The sequence below is a fragment of the Canis lupus genome, chromosome 11 (genome assembly GCF_003254725.2).
Source record: "Canis lupus dingo isolate Sandy chromosome 11, ASM325472v2, whole genome shotgun sequence".
In the NCBI taxonomy this organism is placed as follows: Eukaryota; Metazoa; Chordata; class Mammalia; order Carnivora; family Canidae; genus Canis; species Canis lupus.
Genome location: NC_064253.1, coordinates 37,930,273 through 37,945,100, shown reverse-complemented (window position 1 = coordinate 37,945,100; position 14,828 = coordinate 37,930,273). Strand labels below are relative to the sequence as shown.

General features: G+C 37.0%; 1 protein-coding gene across 4 annotated transcripts in view; it reads right to left on the bottom strand.

Annotated features, from left to right (window-relative positions):
* ADAMTSL1 (ADAMTS like 1) overlaps positions 1-14,828 on the bottom strand; it is an 873,193-nt gene that overhangs the window by 234,954 nt on the left and 623,411 nt on the right. For all 4 annotated transcript variants that reach the window (XM_049116156.1, XM_049116157.1, XM_049116158.1 and 1 more), the window contains 2 exons: positions 5,633-5,707; positions 2,183-2,340 (listed from right to left, as the gene is read on the bottom strand). In XM_049116156.1, the coding sequence (XP_048972113.1) occupies positions 2,183-2,340; positions 5,633-5,707 (233 nt within the window). The remainder of the gene's footprint in view (positions 1-2,182; positions 2,341-5,632; positions 5,708-14,828) is intronic.

Here is a 14,828-nt window from a genome sequence, read left to right as displayed (position 1 = left end):
TAGGTCCATGCAAAATCACAGGAATCAAGGAGGCATTTCAATTGCATGAAAGATATCAAGTAGCGCCTGCCTTTGGCCCAGGGCGCGATCCTGGAGACCCGGGATCAGATCCCACATCGGGCTCCCGGTGCATGGAGCCTGCTTCTCCCTCTGCCTGTGTCTCTGCCTCTCTCTCTCTCTCTGTGTGTGACTATCATAAATAAATAAAAATTTTAAAAAATGTTAAAAAAAAAAAAGATATCAAGTACACAAAGTGATCTCCCAGTTGATGCACTACGAAATGCCAATCTTTTTCTTCTCGATTGGGAAAAGGATAATTTGTGAGCCTTAGCTGTTCTTTTCTCTCACTGATGTTGTAGAAACTTTTGCCTCAGACAAGCAGGCATGGGATTGGTAGTCAGGAGGTGTCCTACGTTCCTTGGCTGCTGAATGATGCACAGAATGATGCTCCAGCCTGTTCAGAACAACATATGAACACATTATCTGTGCCTAATACTCTAGTTGATGCAAATGGAAATCACAACCGTTCTACTACTTTGGTGCTTAGGTACTCATTAGTTACTTTTCTCTATGATGTTCTAGATGCTCTAGAGTTCTAGAATGGGCACAAACTGAATAGCTATAGCTATACCTTAGCTGCTTTCAAAAGTAGAGCTAAGCTGGCAGTTCTAGTGAAGGCTGGACCATGACTGAAAAAAGATCCTCTTGTGGCTCAGAAAGTCATTTTCTTTCATTGGGCTGCAGTCTTGGAAGGATGCACATCACATGATCAGGAAAAAAATACAAAGGCCTAATTTAAGATAGTGGAGGCAAGAAGGGACAATAAAAAATGGCCCTGAGATGGCATGAAGGTAGAACTGACAAAGTTTAACAACTATCTAGGGGTGAATAGGAGTACAGGAAATCGGTGTGAATCAAAGCTTTCTGATGTGGCCAGGTCAATAGCATATTATTCCACAAGATAGGAAATGAAGATTTTGTAGGTGTCTGAGGCTAGACAAGTCCAGTTTGGGACACATTGTGCTGGTTGTGCGTATGGGATATCCAAGTGGTGATGTGCAGAAGGCAGCTAGATGTATGAAATGCATTGGCAATGCTGTCAACTCCTGACATGTGAATAATATTACTTGAATTCTAATCTATATATTCAGTATGTATAAGAGTTGCAACTCTAGGGAACTCTTTGCAACTCTAGGGAAATGAATAGAAATGGTTTATTCAGCAGCCCTTGAAGGGTTTAAAAAAATAAAGACATCTCTCAGTATTGTACTGGTTTGCAATATTTAAATGAAATGATTTAACCACCTATAGCATCATTTCTATTGTGAGCTCTCTCTGCTGGTTTGTAGCTTCTTGTTCATATGAATGTGGCTGGCATCTGGACTGGATTAAAAAGAACTACCATGCAGATGGAGACAGAGAACAGTGTTCTGGAACCCTTCTTCCATCCAACCTCACTGTCGATCCCATTTTCCTATACGCATTCTTACTTCCAGCTGCCATGGGGTCATTGAGTCTTAGCTTAAATCAAATGTCCTCTGGCTCCAGGTCCCATGATGAAAAATTTATGGAGTCCTGGACACATTACAAGTTTTACAGCTTTACAGCTGAAATCCTTCAGGTCCTTCTGACCTACTGAAGGAAAAAATATGTTTTATTTGATTGTGATTCCCAAACATTCTTCTAGTGTGTACATTTCTCCTACAGAATGTATATGTTGCTTCCAGCAGTGTGTTTTATATTACCTTGAAGAGCAGGGAAGCTCTGATAGGAAACAACTTAGTCTTGTTGCCAGGACAAGAGAAAACAGAACTTGCAATTAGAAGTATAACCGAGTGTATGGATCATTCGTTTGTTTTTCTTTTTGACTGAGAACACCTTATATGGGTCAATGACTATATCTTAACTTGTTTTAAAAACAATTTATATCCTCCAACTAATGATGTGTTAGTCTTTGAGTCTTTTTATTAAATGATATATACACACACATAACGATTTTCTTAGGACTTAAAAATATCATATGTTCTTGAAAAGTCCAGGATGTACCTCAACATCCTTGAATTAAACATTTCCAAATCTATGCCCAACCCCTAAGTCTCAGTCTCTCTCTCTCTCTCTCTCCAGGAGATCATAAGTGACAGTTTGGATATGGCTCGAAAACAAGGTACCCAAAGGCACTTACCTTGACAATGAAATCTGCTGTGAGGGGTCCAGTCATTCTCAGTATCTCTTTGTCTGGAAATTTCTGGAAGTCCACACTAGAATTGTCCACAAGAAAGGTTCCTGTCGAGCTGAGAGTGTTTTCACCTTTAGCTCCCTGCAGAGTTTTGGTTTCCAGATCTACACAACCAAACACATGTAAAGGAGAGAAAGATGTTCTCAGGGCTACCAAAGCCCACATACAAGCACATTTCATAAAACGGTCTACAGCTGTGTAAGGGAGAAGTATCGTCCTTTATACTGTTGACACAGTTGAAATTGTGATATAAACAAAATTTATGGGCACCTCTGGATCACAAAGAGTTTATGTTGCCCATGAAATTATTTTAAAACTCATTAGCCAAGCATTCAAGGCTCCTGGTCAAAAAATCTTCGACTCCCTGATGGCCTCATTTGGGTATCCCACTTTCCCATAATCCTATTCCTTTAACTAAACTATCTCCAATATCTATCTTATTGATTTCAGCCTCTATGGCTCTCCATCTAGAATAGAATACTCTCTAGTTTTCTTTTTGATCTGTCAGATCCAGGGTGCTTCTCCATTTTCCCTCAGCAGTGTGACTTTATATTCATGCATTACCTTGTGTGTATTTGTACTATCTGGCTTCTTACTGTGTGTCTGTGGCTCTCAATGAAGAAATGATAGTAACGAGGACAAGGAAGTCACTTCTTTTTAGCTCTCTTTTAAAATCTTGCAGGGTACCTAATACAGTATTATGTACATATATGATATTTTGTAAGTGCTTAAGAGAGAAAGAAGAACTTCTTGATTCCTGGAGCATTCTGATCTCAATTTGGCCAATGACAAAGGCGATGAAACATCTTTTGTTATAGGAAATCATAGCAAGGAGGAGGTGATGGTAATTATGTCGTGTATCTCAGAGCAGATAAAATTCTCATGTGATTGAGAAACCATTTAGAATAACTCCCCACAGTTGGAAGAGAGATAGACTAGGTCTAATGGCTTCTAAAACTTGCATAAGCACCCTTAGTTTTGCAGTGGTTCTTTAGCAGAAGGACAGAGTGCCAGGTGAGGCTCTGGGTCTCCTATCCCACATTCAATCTGAATCACTCTCCTTTACCACATTTTACAAATTGGGGTTCTGGGACAATTTTAGGACCTCTGGAGGTACTCAAGCACCCATACTAAGTTATTCTAAGTGTTGTCTACTCCAGGTTGGAATACCAACAGGTGAAGCATATTAGTGTCCAATGAAATGGCCACGACCCTCAGACGAAGTCTGTGTGGACTTTTTTCTGGAATGGGTCAGGCTCCATCCCCCTGGCCCTGAGTCCAGAGCTCCTCACAGAAGGACATAAGGCTCATAAGGGAGAACTGGAAGGAAACCACAGCAGTTGTCATCAGGGGAAAGTCAACAGCATGGGCTCTTCTTCTTCTAGCCTTCATTCCTCAAGCTGCCTTCTGTGTATGTGTACTAGTTTGTAGATATATCCCCAACACATAAACCAACTTGGTTTTGGAAAAATCCTGAGGGTCTAAGTCTGATCTGAGCATCTGATTCAATTTTGTCACCAAGCCTCATAGCTTCTGATTGAAGATAAGCTGCAGCTGGACCAGACTGGTCTTGTTCTGGTTTGGCCCTAAACATTTCAGGTTAGTCCCATATCAGACCAGCTTCTGGGAGTTAAGTGGAAAGGATGGCAAGAGAAACAGGATGTCATTTTATTCACATATTAATTTCATATTATATATTACATTGTATTCCACATACACAAACAAAACCAAAAGTTCCTAAGCTACATATATGTTGTCAACAGTATGTCTGTTGTGAAAAAAAAAAAAGCAAGTTCCATTTTGCTTTCCATCATTGATAAATATCATCTGCCACTTCATCCATTGAATTCTTGGGACAATTAAACCAAAATGAGGCTCATTCTTTAGCCTCTTTGTGATCACATAATTAGGAAAACTAGGAGACTCAGACATTTATAAAAATCAATTCTTCTTCAATCTATTCCTTTGGGTTCCTTCTTCTGCAATGAGGAGTCAGTACCCTGATCTCTGCCTGGATGTTTTATTCTGAGCAGGCCTGTCACTGCTCAGAAAAATACTGTTTTTGAGTAGGGTTGTTATATGAGCAGTTACCTCTGTCTAATCCTCCAGGGGAAAAGCAAATCATTTGAGTAGTGATAGTGTACACACATACATCATCCCTTGACATGTGAACACTATATTTTGGGGGGTTGTTTAGGGTTAGAAAAGAACTTGGATCCATATAAGGTGCCTTACCAGCATCTTCTGGCTTTGCCTGAACTGTACCTTACTTATTCCTTTCTTTCACATGACCCCTCAAATCCCGCCTCTCCCATGAAACGTATTTATTTTTATTTTTAGAAAGACTATAGCAGGCTATCTGAACTTTCACAGGCTCCAATTTATCTTCCTCTTGTTTGTCTTTCTGGAACTATTTCATTTATAATCCAATTGCCAAAAGATAATGCTTGCTACCTAAATTGGTTTCATAGGCATGTGTGTGGGAGGAGAGAAAGAACAGAAGATGATAGATGGTTCTTTAGGAATCCAGGAACAGTCACAGTGGAGGAGATCCGAAATGCTCAAGGGATCAGCTGAAATGAACTCTTTCAGTGGAACTGAATTTTGTAGAAAATACAATGTATCCTCTTATACCCCTTCCCTGGTTTACAGCCTATAATTTTCTGCTGGTAATTTACAGGTCTACATCTAAACAATACTAAATGCTAAAAATAAAAAAGGAAAGATGTGGCTGTGTACTACAGCCTTGGCATGACTGAAGATATCAATTCTTTCTAAATTCTAGTGGGGCCATGCTCCCATTTGATCTTTGGGGTTTCAATCCTTAACCCTGAGATATTAGGGTTTTAATCCTTAACCGAATTTTCAATATATAAGGGCTTTGTATTGTCTTTAATACATGGGATGTTTAATTATACCGCCATGGTTTTCTTTAAATCCATGGTTAAGGTTGTTTGGTGCTTCTGTGCTCCACTGAATTGATAAAATAATGCAATAAAAGAATAGGAAGAAAGAAAGAATGAAGGACAGGGAGGGAAGGCTGGAAGGAAGAAAGAAAAAAAGAGATGCAAAGCAAGAAAAAGACAGATTATTGGAGAGGATGAAGAGAGAGAATGAGAAATAATAGACACAAAAGCATAAACATATGCTTAACTCATGAAAAACCTATTGGGAGCATCTATTTTGTATTTTTCAGGATGAGTGTGGTTAGAGATAATTACCCTGAGGTTTTTGCTATCTCATCAGGCAGCCAAAAGATAAACAGAAGCACTCAAAATATCATGCTATGACAGAGTAAAAAGATTTGCACTTCTGTATTTGAATCTCTTCTGGGAACAAAAAATAATAATGACTAAAATTCCCAATACCCAAAGGAAAACAACTGAGTTTACTCACACAAGTGATCAGGTCCTTTTAAGACAAGGCGAATATGTCTACTTCCATAGGGAATAGCAACCACAGTATCATCCACTAGAAAGAAACAAGGCGGTATCTTAAAATCACATAATTTGATACAAAATTATTGATTGGTTCCTATGTAAAGGCACTGACTTCTAGACTTCCTCAAATGACAATCTTCTCTTAAGCATCTGAAATAGGAATGCTGATATTTGGGAATCAAAATGTCCATTTTCCTCAGAATAAAGCATGCCAGTGAAGGTGGTCACTAGTTAACTTCTGGGGGATCTGGCCTCTTAAAAATGTATATAAATTTTGATATATTGAGAAATGAAATTTCAAGATTCCATTTCTGATTTTAAAACCTGGTTTCACCTTGCCAAATTTCTCCAGGTTACAAAATGAAAATAAACTCTAATGCTCAAAGGATGACTATATTATATCAAAATCTAAATTTCTTTCTAGCAAAGCAACCATCTTGGATTAGAAGAACAAATAAGAATAGGAGAAAATATGTTTGTTTGCATTTGTTAAATCTCTCAAGGGCAGATATCACGCCTCCCAGTTCTTTAATATCCTTTACTCTATCTACGTCTAATACTATATATAGCAAGTGCCTCCAGAATGGTTAGGAACCTTCCCCTCACCCCATACTCTCTTTGCTTGAAAATTAAAAAAAAATTATTTTGGGGGTGAATCACGGATAATTTAGAAATGGATTACTTTTATCCTCCTTGCAAACTGAACCTTAATTCATTGGAAGCAGTCCTCAAGCCTACTTTTTTTTTTTTTAATTAAGGATATTTTCTATGCATTGCAAACATATCACAGGCATTCTCCCTTGTGACATCTCTGACAGCAATAACTCTCATTTACATGCCACTGAAGTTTCACTTTCTAAATTATACCATTTAAATTCAATTGAATTTAAATTTAAAAAATGAAATAGAAAAATAATGGGGATGAAGAAAAATAAAGAGAACTCAATCAGAATTCATTCTATTCTAAGTCCCTGGGATTTCTTTGGACAGAGTTCTACCTTAGTGATTGATACAGGAGGTAGCTTGCAACAAATGTGTATGTAGTAGTTTGAGCACATCAATACAAAGAAATAGTCTAAAAGTTCAGATTCATTGTTCTGACATTTCACTGATTTGTCATTGCCTTTTGGAGTTTAAATACTACAGACATAAAATATAAATCTTTAAGCTAAAGATTAGCTTTCACCCAAAACTTGTGACATAGGCAAAGAGGATGCTACTATCCCCATTTGATGATGAGAAAATGTAGGCTTTGAGAAGTATAATGAGTAGCGTATGGTCAAAAAAGAAGAGGGCATTTCAGAAGACAAGGGAAAAAGCAGGTATTTTTAAAATTCACCAGTATAGTCAGCAGCTCTGTGGGATTCTTTGTTTCACACGTATTTTTAGGATATTATATATTACCATACTCTCATTGGATAAATTTAGTTTCAGTAAGAGTAATCCTAAAAGATACCTGGTGTTTTGAAACTTAACACCATCTTGTCTTTAGGAGAATCTGATTTCAATAAATGAATCTCAGAAGTTCCCTAACCTCTCTGATCCTTAGTTTCCTCATTTGTAAGCCAGGGAAAAACCACACTTACCTCATAATATTGCAATAAAAAGATATAGCTTTGGTGTCAATATATAGATGTATAGCCTGGAACACAGGAGGCATTTTGTAAATATCACTTTTGTCCCTCTCTTGCAAATCTCCTTAAGGACAGGAACTGAGAGACTGTTTATTTTTACTATAATTTTAAACCCTCCAAGGCCCCAGCACACAGCCAGTTGAATGAGAAAGAAGAATCATATGCTCTCAATTCTTTCCCTAAAGAAGTTACATTTATCAGGTTCTTTACAATGTTGAATATTCTACTCACACTACAACCTTCTAGCCATTTTTGATGTCATACATTGTTGAAGAAAAGGCTGAATTTCAGATAGCCAAGAGTTTGTGGAATACAAACACAAAGCATGTAAGGGGAATATAGAAAAAGGAACAAAAAAATGTTCAGACTGGGCCCATTGAGTTTTAAATGTCTTGCATAAAGACATGGATTTTTAAGTTTACAAAAGAAACTCAAAGCAGTTAAGACAATGGGATTTCTGGAAATAGAAAATCTTTGTTTATCCACAGGTCAAATAAAGTGCAAGTAAAGGGGAAGCTTTCTGTTTGGCTCTGCAATGCTCAGCGGCAGACTTCTGACCCACACACTACTCAGGCGGCCTCCCTCTTGTTCTGTTGAGAAGCTACTCACATTCCACATGCTGGGGCATTAACCCTAGCTTCTGGCTGATGCATTAACCTTTGAATGCTCACCAAGGAAGATGGGGAGAAATCCAGAAAGGTGTTAGGGGAAGAAGCTAAGATGGAGACAGTAGATTAGGCAAAAATGGAATGCCTCCTGATGCTCCTCTGCACCTGCTCTGGTCAAAGAGAAATAGGGAGCAACTCAAGCTGGTACAAACTTGAAGAGTCAGCAGCACATGGCACAAGAGGTATGGAGAGTCTTGGTCTGTTCTATGGTTCTGTAAAGGGCTGATGGACAACTGGCAGTCCGCAAATTCATTCCACAAATATTTTTTGAGTGTCTCCTAGTGTCAGGCCCCATCCTAGGTACCAGAGATTCAGTGACAAGAAAGACAAGCAAAGCAGCAGCCCCACAAAATGGTCCAAGAAGAAGAGACCTAAGATAAAATCTGTGTTAAAATATCACATGCTATGTCCATGAAAACTCATAAAGCACACTGGTTTCTTAGAAGCCCTGAACCAAAGAACCTCATTTCATTTGATTTTATCCAGTGTATTCCCCCAAAGTGTTAACCCAGAGAATTTTTTAAAATATATATCATCTGTTAATACCAGATGATACATCTCAAAATATAATTTTAGAAATGGTGACCTTAATTTGACCAAAAAAAGATAAGAAAAAACTAATTTCATATTCTACTTGATAAAAATCCATTCTGAGTTGGATATGTATGGTCTCATTTGGGGATAAATTCTCAATAATTAGGGATGGGCTAGGAGATTCTTCTATTTGGCATCTATTATAGTAGTGAACACAGGATGGTGTTTAAGACATTTGAGAATGTGTAAGCAGGCTTTATCACCTGCCTCCTTGGTGATTAATTCTATAGGTTTGGTTGGTGGGACAGATGGGTACACTGTCTCTCACTGTGCCCTGCCTTCCTCTGGGTGCTCCATTCCACAAAGGCACACTGCTCTATGATCAAATATATCTGGCCTCATCTATTCTGGCTTTTTGAGGAAATCATAATGCCAATCTTCAGGACATATTTCTAGGTTATTAATCAGCAATTCTGAAAGACCTGCTTCAGAGATCAGATAATAACCTCTTTCTCAATTAAATTTATAAACTTTCCATGGAAATCATAAATGCTGTCATTTCACAAATGTGGGTTGGTTACAAATGCCCTTTCTCAAGAAAATTGTTCTAAAGATTGTACCTAAAATATTTCATCAAAAAATCTACAGCTATATGTGTATTCCACAGCTTTCTATTAAAAGTTTTAGATTTATTTTTCAATATCATCATATGTGGACTTCTCCGTGTCATTCACTGCTGTATCAGAGAAAGGTGATAATGATAATTTCTGAGGATTTCCTATTCTGGTATCCAAGTTTGCCTTATTTTTAGACCTGTTGATGTTTATGTTTTTAAGGAGTCTTCCATCTAAGTCTATAAAAGAAACTCAAAGTTTTTAAAACAAAAGAGTCCTCATTAATGTGGTTGGCTACACATAAAAATAGTAGTACATAAAATAGTAGTCTGCTAATCTTGAGGAGGTTTCAGTGGTATATTTTTTATCTTCATGCCAACTTTATTAGTCTTAGAATATAACCAATGAAATAAGGTGAAGCTAAGCATTTGAGCCCTTCACTATCCTCCCTGAGGTTATCAGTAATTACACACTGGAGGACATTCCTGACTGTCAGACAGGTAAAACAAGATGGATCTTTCCTGACTGTTGGGTGAAACAAGATGGATTTTTCCTGACTGTTAGGAACTTCATCCTTACAGTTATTCAGGCCAAAAACTTTAGAGTCATCCTTGACTTCATATATCTAATCAGTTAGAAAGTCCTATTGCCACAGGAGTCAAAATACCATATTTCATGGATTCTAAGAGGAACAATCTCTTACATTTCAATGTATGTGAAATCAGAATGCATCCCACAATCAATAGTGCATGATATTCTTTCTCACCGAGGCAGTAATCCTGCCATAATTATCTTTGCCTGCACACACCAAAACAACCAGTATCAAACTTGCAAAATGGGTGTCAGAAGCTGGGAAGAAAATTCTAAGAAAATAGTGGAACACACTTATTTAGCCTCTTGGAACTAAATAGCTATGGGGGTTGTAGGGAAATGAGAATCCCCACAGTGCTTATAACATTGCCAAAGTAGGAATCAAAAGCTGGCTCTCTGTATGCAGCTGCAAACCTGAGTTAAGAGCCCAGCATCAAGACTTCTGGTGCCTGACAAGATGGAATAAGTGCCCAGACTTAATTATCTGCTTAGAAATCACCAAAACGTCAGAAAGCTACTAAAACACACACACACACACACACACACACACACACACACACACAACACAACACATGGCTTTTGAGACACTGAATATCAGGTAAAAAGGGCAGCAATCTCGGAGAATCAAGAAACAAGGTAGGTGAGCCTTAGCATTGTCCTGACTTCCTACTTTGAAAGACTTTCCCAGCCGCCTCTCAGGAGGTGAGAACTCCAAGCCTGGAGGATTCCCTGAGTTGAGGAGACCAAGCTAAGAATCCAAGAAGATCAAGGTGGCTAGAGTTTGAATGGCAGATTACCAGAGAGAAAAGGGGATACACAGAGAAACAACTCTAGAGATTTAAGAGCATTCTCCCATCACATTGTACACCTCAAACTTATACAGTGATGTATATCAATCACTTCTCAACAAAACTGGGAAAAATATTTACATTACATAAAAAAATATTTATGTGGCATGCTAATAATATATGCTACTATATAATTAAAAACATTATTCTCTTTGGGTATCCAGCAGCATACCCATGCTAATCAGGACATGCATATAAAGAAACTTGCTGAGGCTGGGGAAATAACCACACAAAAGAATTGTAGAAATGACTACATGGCATGCATATAGGGCTTGGAATTACTATCTTACCCCACCAGCCATCCTAGAAAACTTTATAATTTTGGGACACTGAGCAGTAGAAGGGTCTTGCCTCAGTAGCAGGGGATAATTAGCACCAGCCAGACATGGCTTTGGTCTTGCCAACTAAATTTTAAGACCCAAAAGGATCAAATTTATTCCAAGTAACTTTATTGCCTCTAGAACAAAACTCAAAAACATTTACAGGAATACAAAAATATCTAGTATCCAACAAGATAAAATTTGTAATATCTGGAATCAGGTCAGAAATTACTAGGGATGCAAAGAAGCCAAAAAAATTACAGCCCATGCTGCAGAGAAAAATCCAATCAGTCAAAACACAGGATAGACATTAAAATATTTACTACAACTTTACTCTATGTTCAAAAACTTAAGTACACATACACACAAATTTTCAGGCCCAGAGAATTTTAATGGTGAATGCTACCAAGCATTTAAAGAAGAAATAACAATCTATATGCAGTCTTTTAAAAAAAAACAGAAGAGAAATCATTTCCCAACTCATTGTATGAGGTCAGCATTACACTGCTACCAAAACTAGACAAAGATGGTATAAAAAAAGTATCCTTCAGACAACTATCTCTCATGAATGCAGATGGAAAAAAACCCTCAAACAAAACACTGGTAATTCAAATCCAGTAATCTATATAAAGAATTAATACACTATAACCAAGGAAGGGAAGGCTGGTTCTTTATTTGAAAATCATTAATGTTATCCATCACATAAAAGTCTAAGGAAGAAAAACCATATGATTGTATCACCTTAGGCATAAAAAGCATGACAAAATTCAGTATCAAGTCATTATAACTCTCAGTACATTAGGAATAAAAAAGGACTTCCTTAATGTAATAAAAGGCATTTTCAAAAAAACCTACACCTAACTTCATCCTCAAAGGTGAGAAATTGAATGCTTTTTCTCTTAAGATTGGAAATGAAATAAGGATACCCACTCTTGCCTCTTCTATTCAACATCATATTGGACAACCTTGCCAGTGGAATGGGCCATAAAAATAAATAAGTGGTTTACAATATGAAAAGGAAGAAGTAAAACCATCCTTATTTGTAAAACAAGATGATAGTTTATGTAGGAAATCCAAAAACTCTCAGAACTAGTGAGTTAGCAAGTTTGCAAAATATAGAGCAAACACATAAAAATAAATTAGCAATGTACAGTTGAAAATTAAAATAAAAAATAAAATGCCAATGCAATATGACAAGAAAATAAAGAGGTAAAAATTTAACTAAAATACTATAAAGGCCTAGAAAAGGAATGAGAGAAGACCCAAAGAAATGGATAATCATGCAGTGCTCATAGGTTAAGTGACTTAACATTGTAAAAATGTCAATTTCCCACATATCTATAGAATTAACAAAATTATAAATCACAATTTCAGCAAGATTTTTTATAGATATGGACAAGCAGATTGAAAAATTTACATGGAAAGCAAATAAACTATTATAGAATAGCCAAATGAGTTTGAGAAGAAGGGTAGATTTGGAGGGATCACATTACTTGATTTTAAGAATTCCTTTAAAGCTATAATGACCAAGAGAATGTGGTTTTGGTGAAGGACTGACACATAGATCAGAATAGAGTCCAAGAGACCCATACACAAAGGGCCAGTAGGCTTTTCACATAGTTTTATTTTATTTATTTATTTTTAAAGTATTTATTTATTTATTTATTCATGAAAGAGAGAGAGAGAGAGAGGCAGAGACACAGGCAGAGGGAGAATCAGGCTCCATGCAGGGAGCCCAATGTGGGACTCGATCCCAGGACTCCAGGATTGCACCCTGGGCCAAAGGCAGGTGCTAAACCGCTGAGCCACCCAGGAATCCCCCCTTCACATAGTTTTAAAGGCAATTCAAGAGAGAAAAAGACATCTTTGTAACAAATGGGGTTGGAAAAGTTAGACATCCTGATAATTTCCCAAATTAAACTATATATATATATATATATATATATATATATATATATATATATATAAAATAGTACCAAGATTTAACTTACCATAAATTAACTGAAAATAGGTCATTGATAGTAAAGCTAAAATGTAAAACTTTTAGAAGAAAATATCAGAGAAAATTGGTGACCTGTAATTAGGCAAGGAATTCTTACATACAATGTTAAAGGCATAGTCCTAGTAAGAAAAGAATGGTGACTAGTCTACATCAAAATCAAAAATTTTGGGACACCCGGGTGGCTCAGCAGTTGAGTGTCTGCCTTTGGCTTAGGGTGTGATCCCGGAGTTCCAGAATCTAGTCCCACTTTGGGCTCACTGCATGGAGCCTGCTTCTCCCTCTGCCTATGTCTCTGCCTTTCTCTCTGTGTTTCTCATGAATAAATAAATAAAATCTTTAAAAAAATTAAAAGTTTTGCTCTGTGAAAGCTGATATTAAGCCGTTTTTTTTTGGGGGGGGGGAGGTATCTATGGAGAGAAAATATTTTCAAATCACACATCTGACAAAGGACTTGTACCCAGAACTCATAAAGAATTCTCAAAATTAAATGGAAACCAAACCCATTTAAAAACTGGGCAAAGGACTTGAACCCACATGACATCATTTTATTAAAAGATTTATTTATTTATTCATGAGAGACAGAGGTAGAGACACAGGCAGAGGGAGAAGAAGCAGGCTCCTCACAGGGAGCCTGATGTGGGACTTGATCCTGGATCCCAGTATCATGCCCTGAGCGGAAGGCAGACACTGAACTGCTGAGCCACCCAGTACCAGGTGTCCTGAACCCATACCACATGAAAGAAGAAATAAGCACTTCTGTAGTCGGCAGCATAATTTTACCCCCTCGTTCAGTCAAAGATAACCATGTCCTAATTCCCAGAGCCTATGAGTATGTTATGTTACATGGAAAGGGGGAATTAAGATTACTGATGAAATTAAGACGATAATCAGCTGACTTTAAAATAAAGAGATTATCTTGGATTATCTGAATGGGCCCAATGTAATCACAAGGGTTCTTTCTTTCTTTCTTTTTCTTTCTTTCTTTCTTTCTTTCTTTCTTTCTTTCTTTCTTTCTTTCTTTCTTTCTTTCTTTCTTTCTTTCTCTTTCTTTCTTTCTTTCTTTCTTTCTTTCTTTCTTTCTTTCTTTCTTATTTATTTTTTCACAAGGGTTCTTCAAACTGAGAGAGAGAGAGAGGCAGAAGAGGAGATTGGAGTAGGAGATTTAAAGATTTTACAGGGCAGGCTCTGAAGATAACAAGGAACATAGATAACATAACAGAAGCTAGAAAGGCAAAATCAAAGAAAATGAATTAGCCTCTAGAACTTCCAGAAGGAACATATCCCTGCTTAACATTGTAATTTTATTTTAGCCAGACCCATTTCAGACTTCTGACTCTCCAGAACCATAAAATAATAAATGTATAGCTTTGAGACACTAAATTTATGGTAATCTGATACAGCAGCAACTGGAAACTAATAGAACATGAAAAGACAGTCAACATCATTAGTCATCAGGAAAATGCAAATTAAAACAATGATGGGATATTAATATGAACCAATTAGAATGGCTAAAATAAAAAATACTAACAATATTAAATGATGCCAAGAATGTGGAGCAAATGAAACTCTTACACATTGCTGGTAGAAATGCAAAATAGTGAGCTACTCTGGAAGAAAGTCTAGCAGTTTCTTAAAATGCCAAATATATATCTACCATATGACCTAGCTATTTAGCTACCCAGGAATTTACCCAAGAGATATGAAAGCATATGCCCATATAAAAATGTGAACATGAATGTTCATAGCGGCTTTATTTATAAGACCTCCCAAGTGAAAACAACCCATATGCCTGTCAACAGGTGAATAGATAAACAAACTGTGGTATGTCCATACACCAGAATTACCATACAGCAATAAAATAAAATAAACTATTGATGCATGCTACAATATTAATGAATCTCAATTACGGTGAATGAAAGAAGCTATTTGGACAATAGTTTA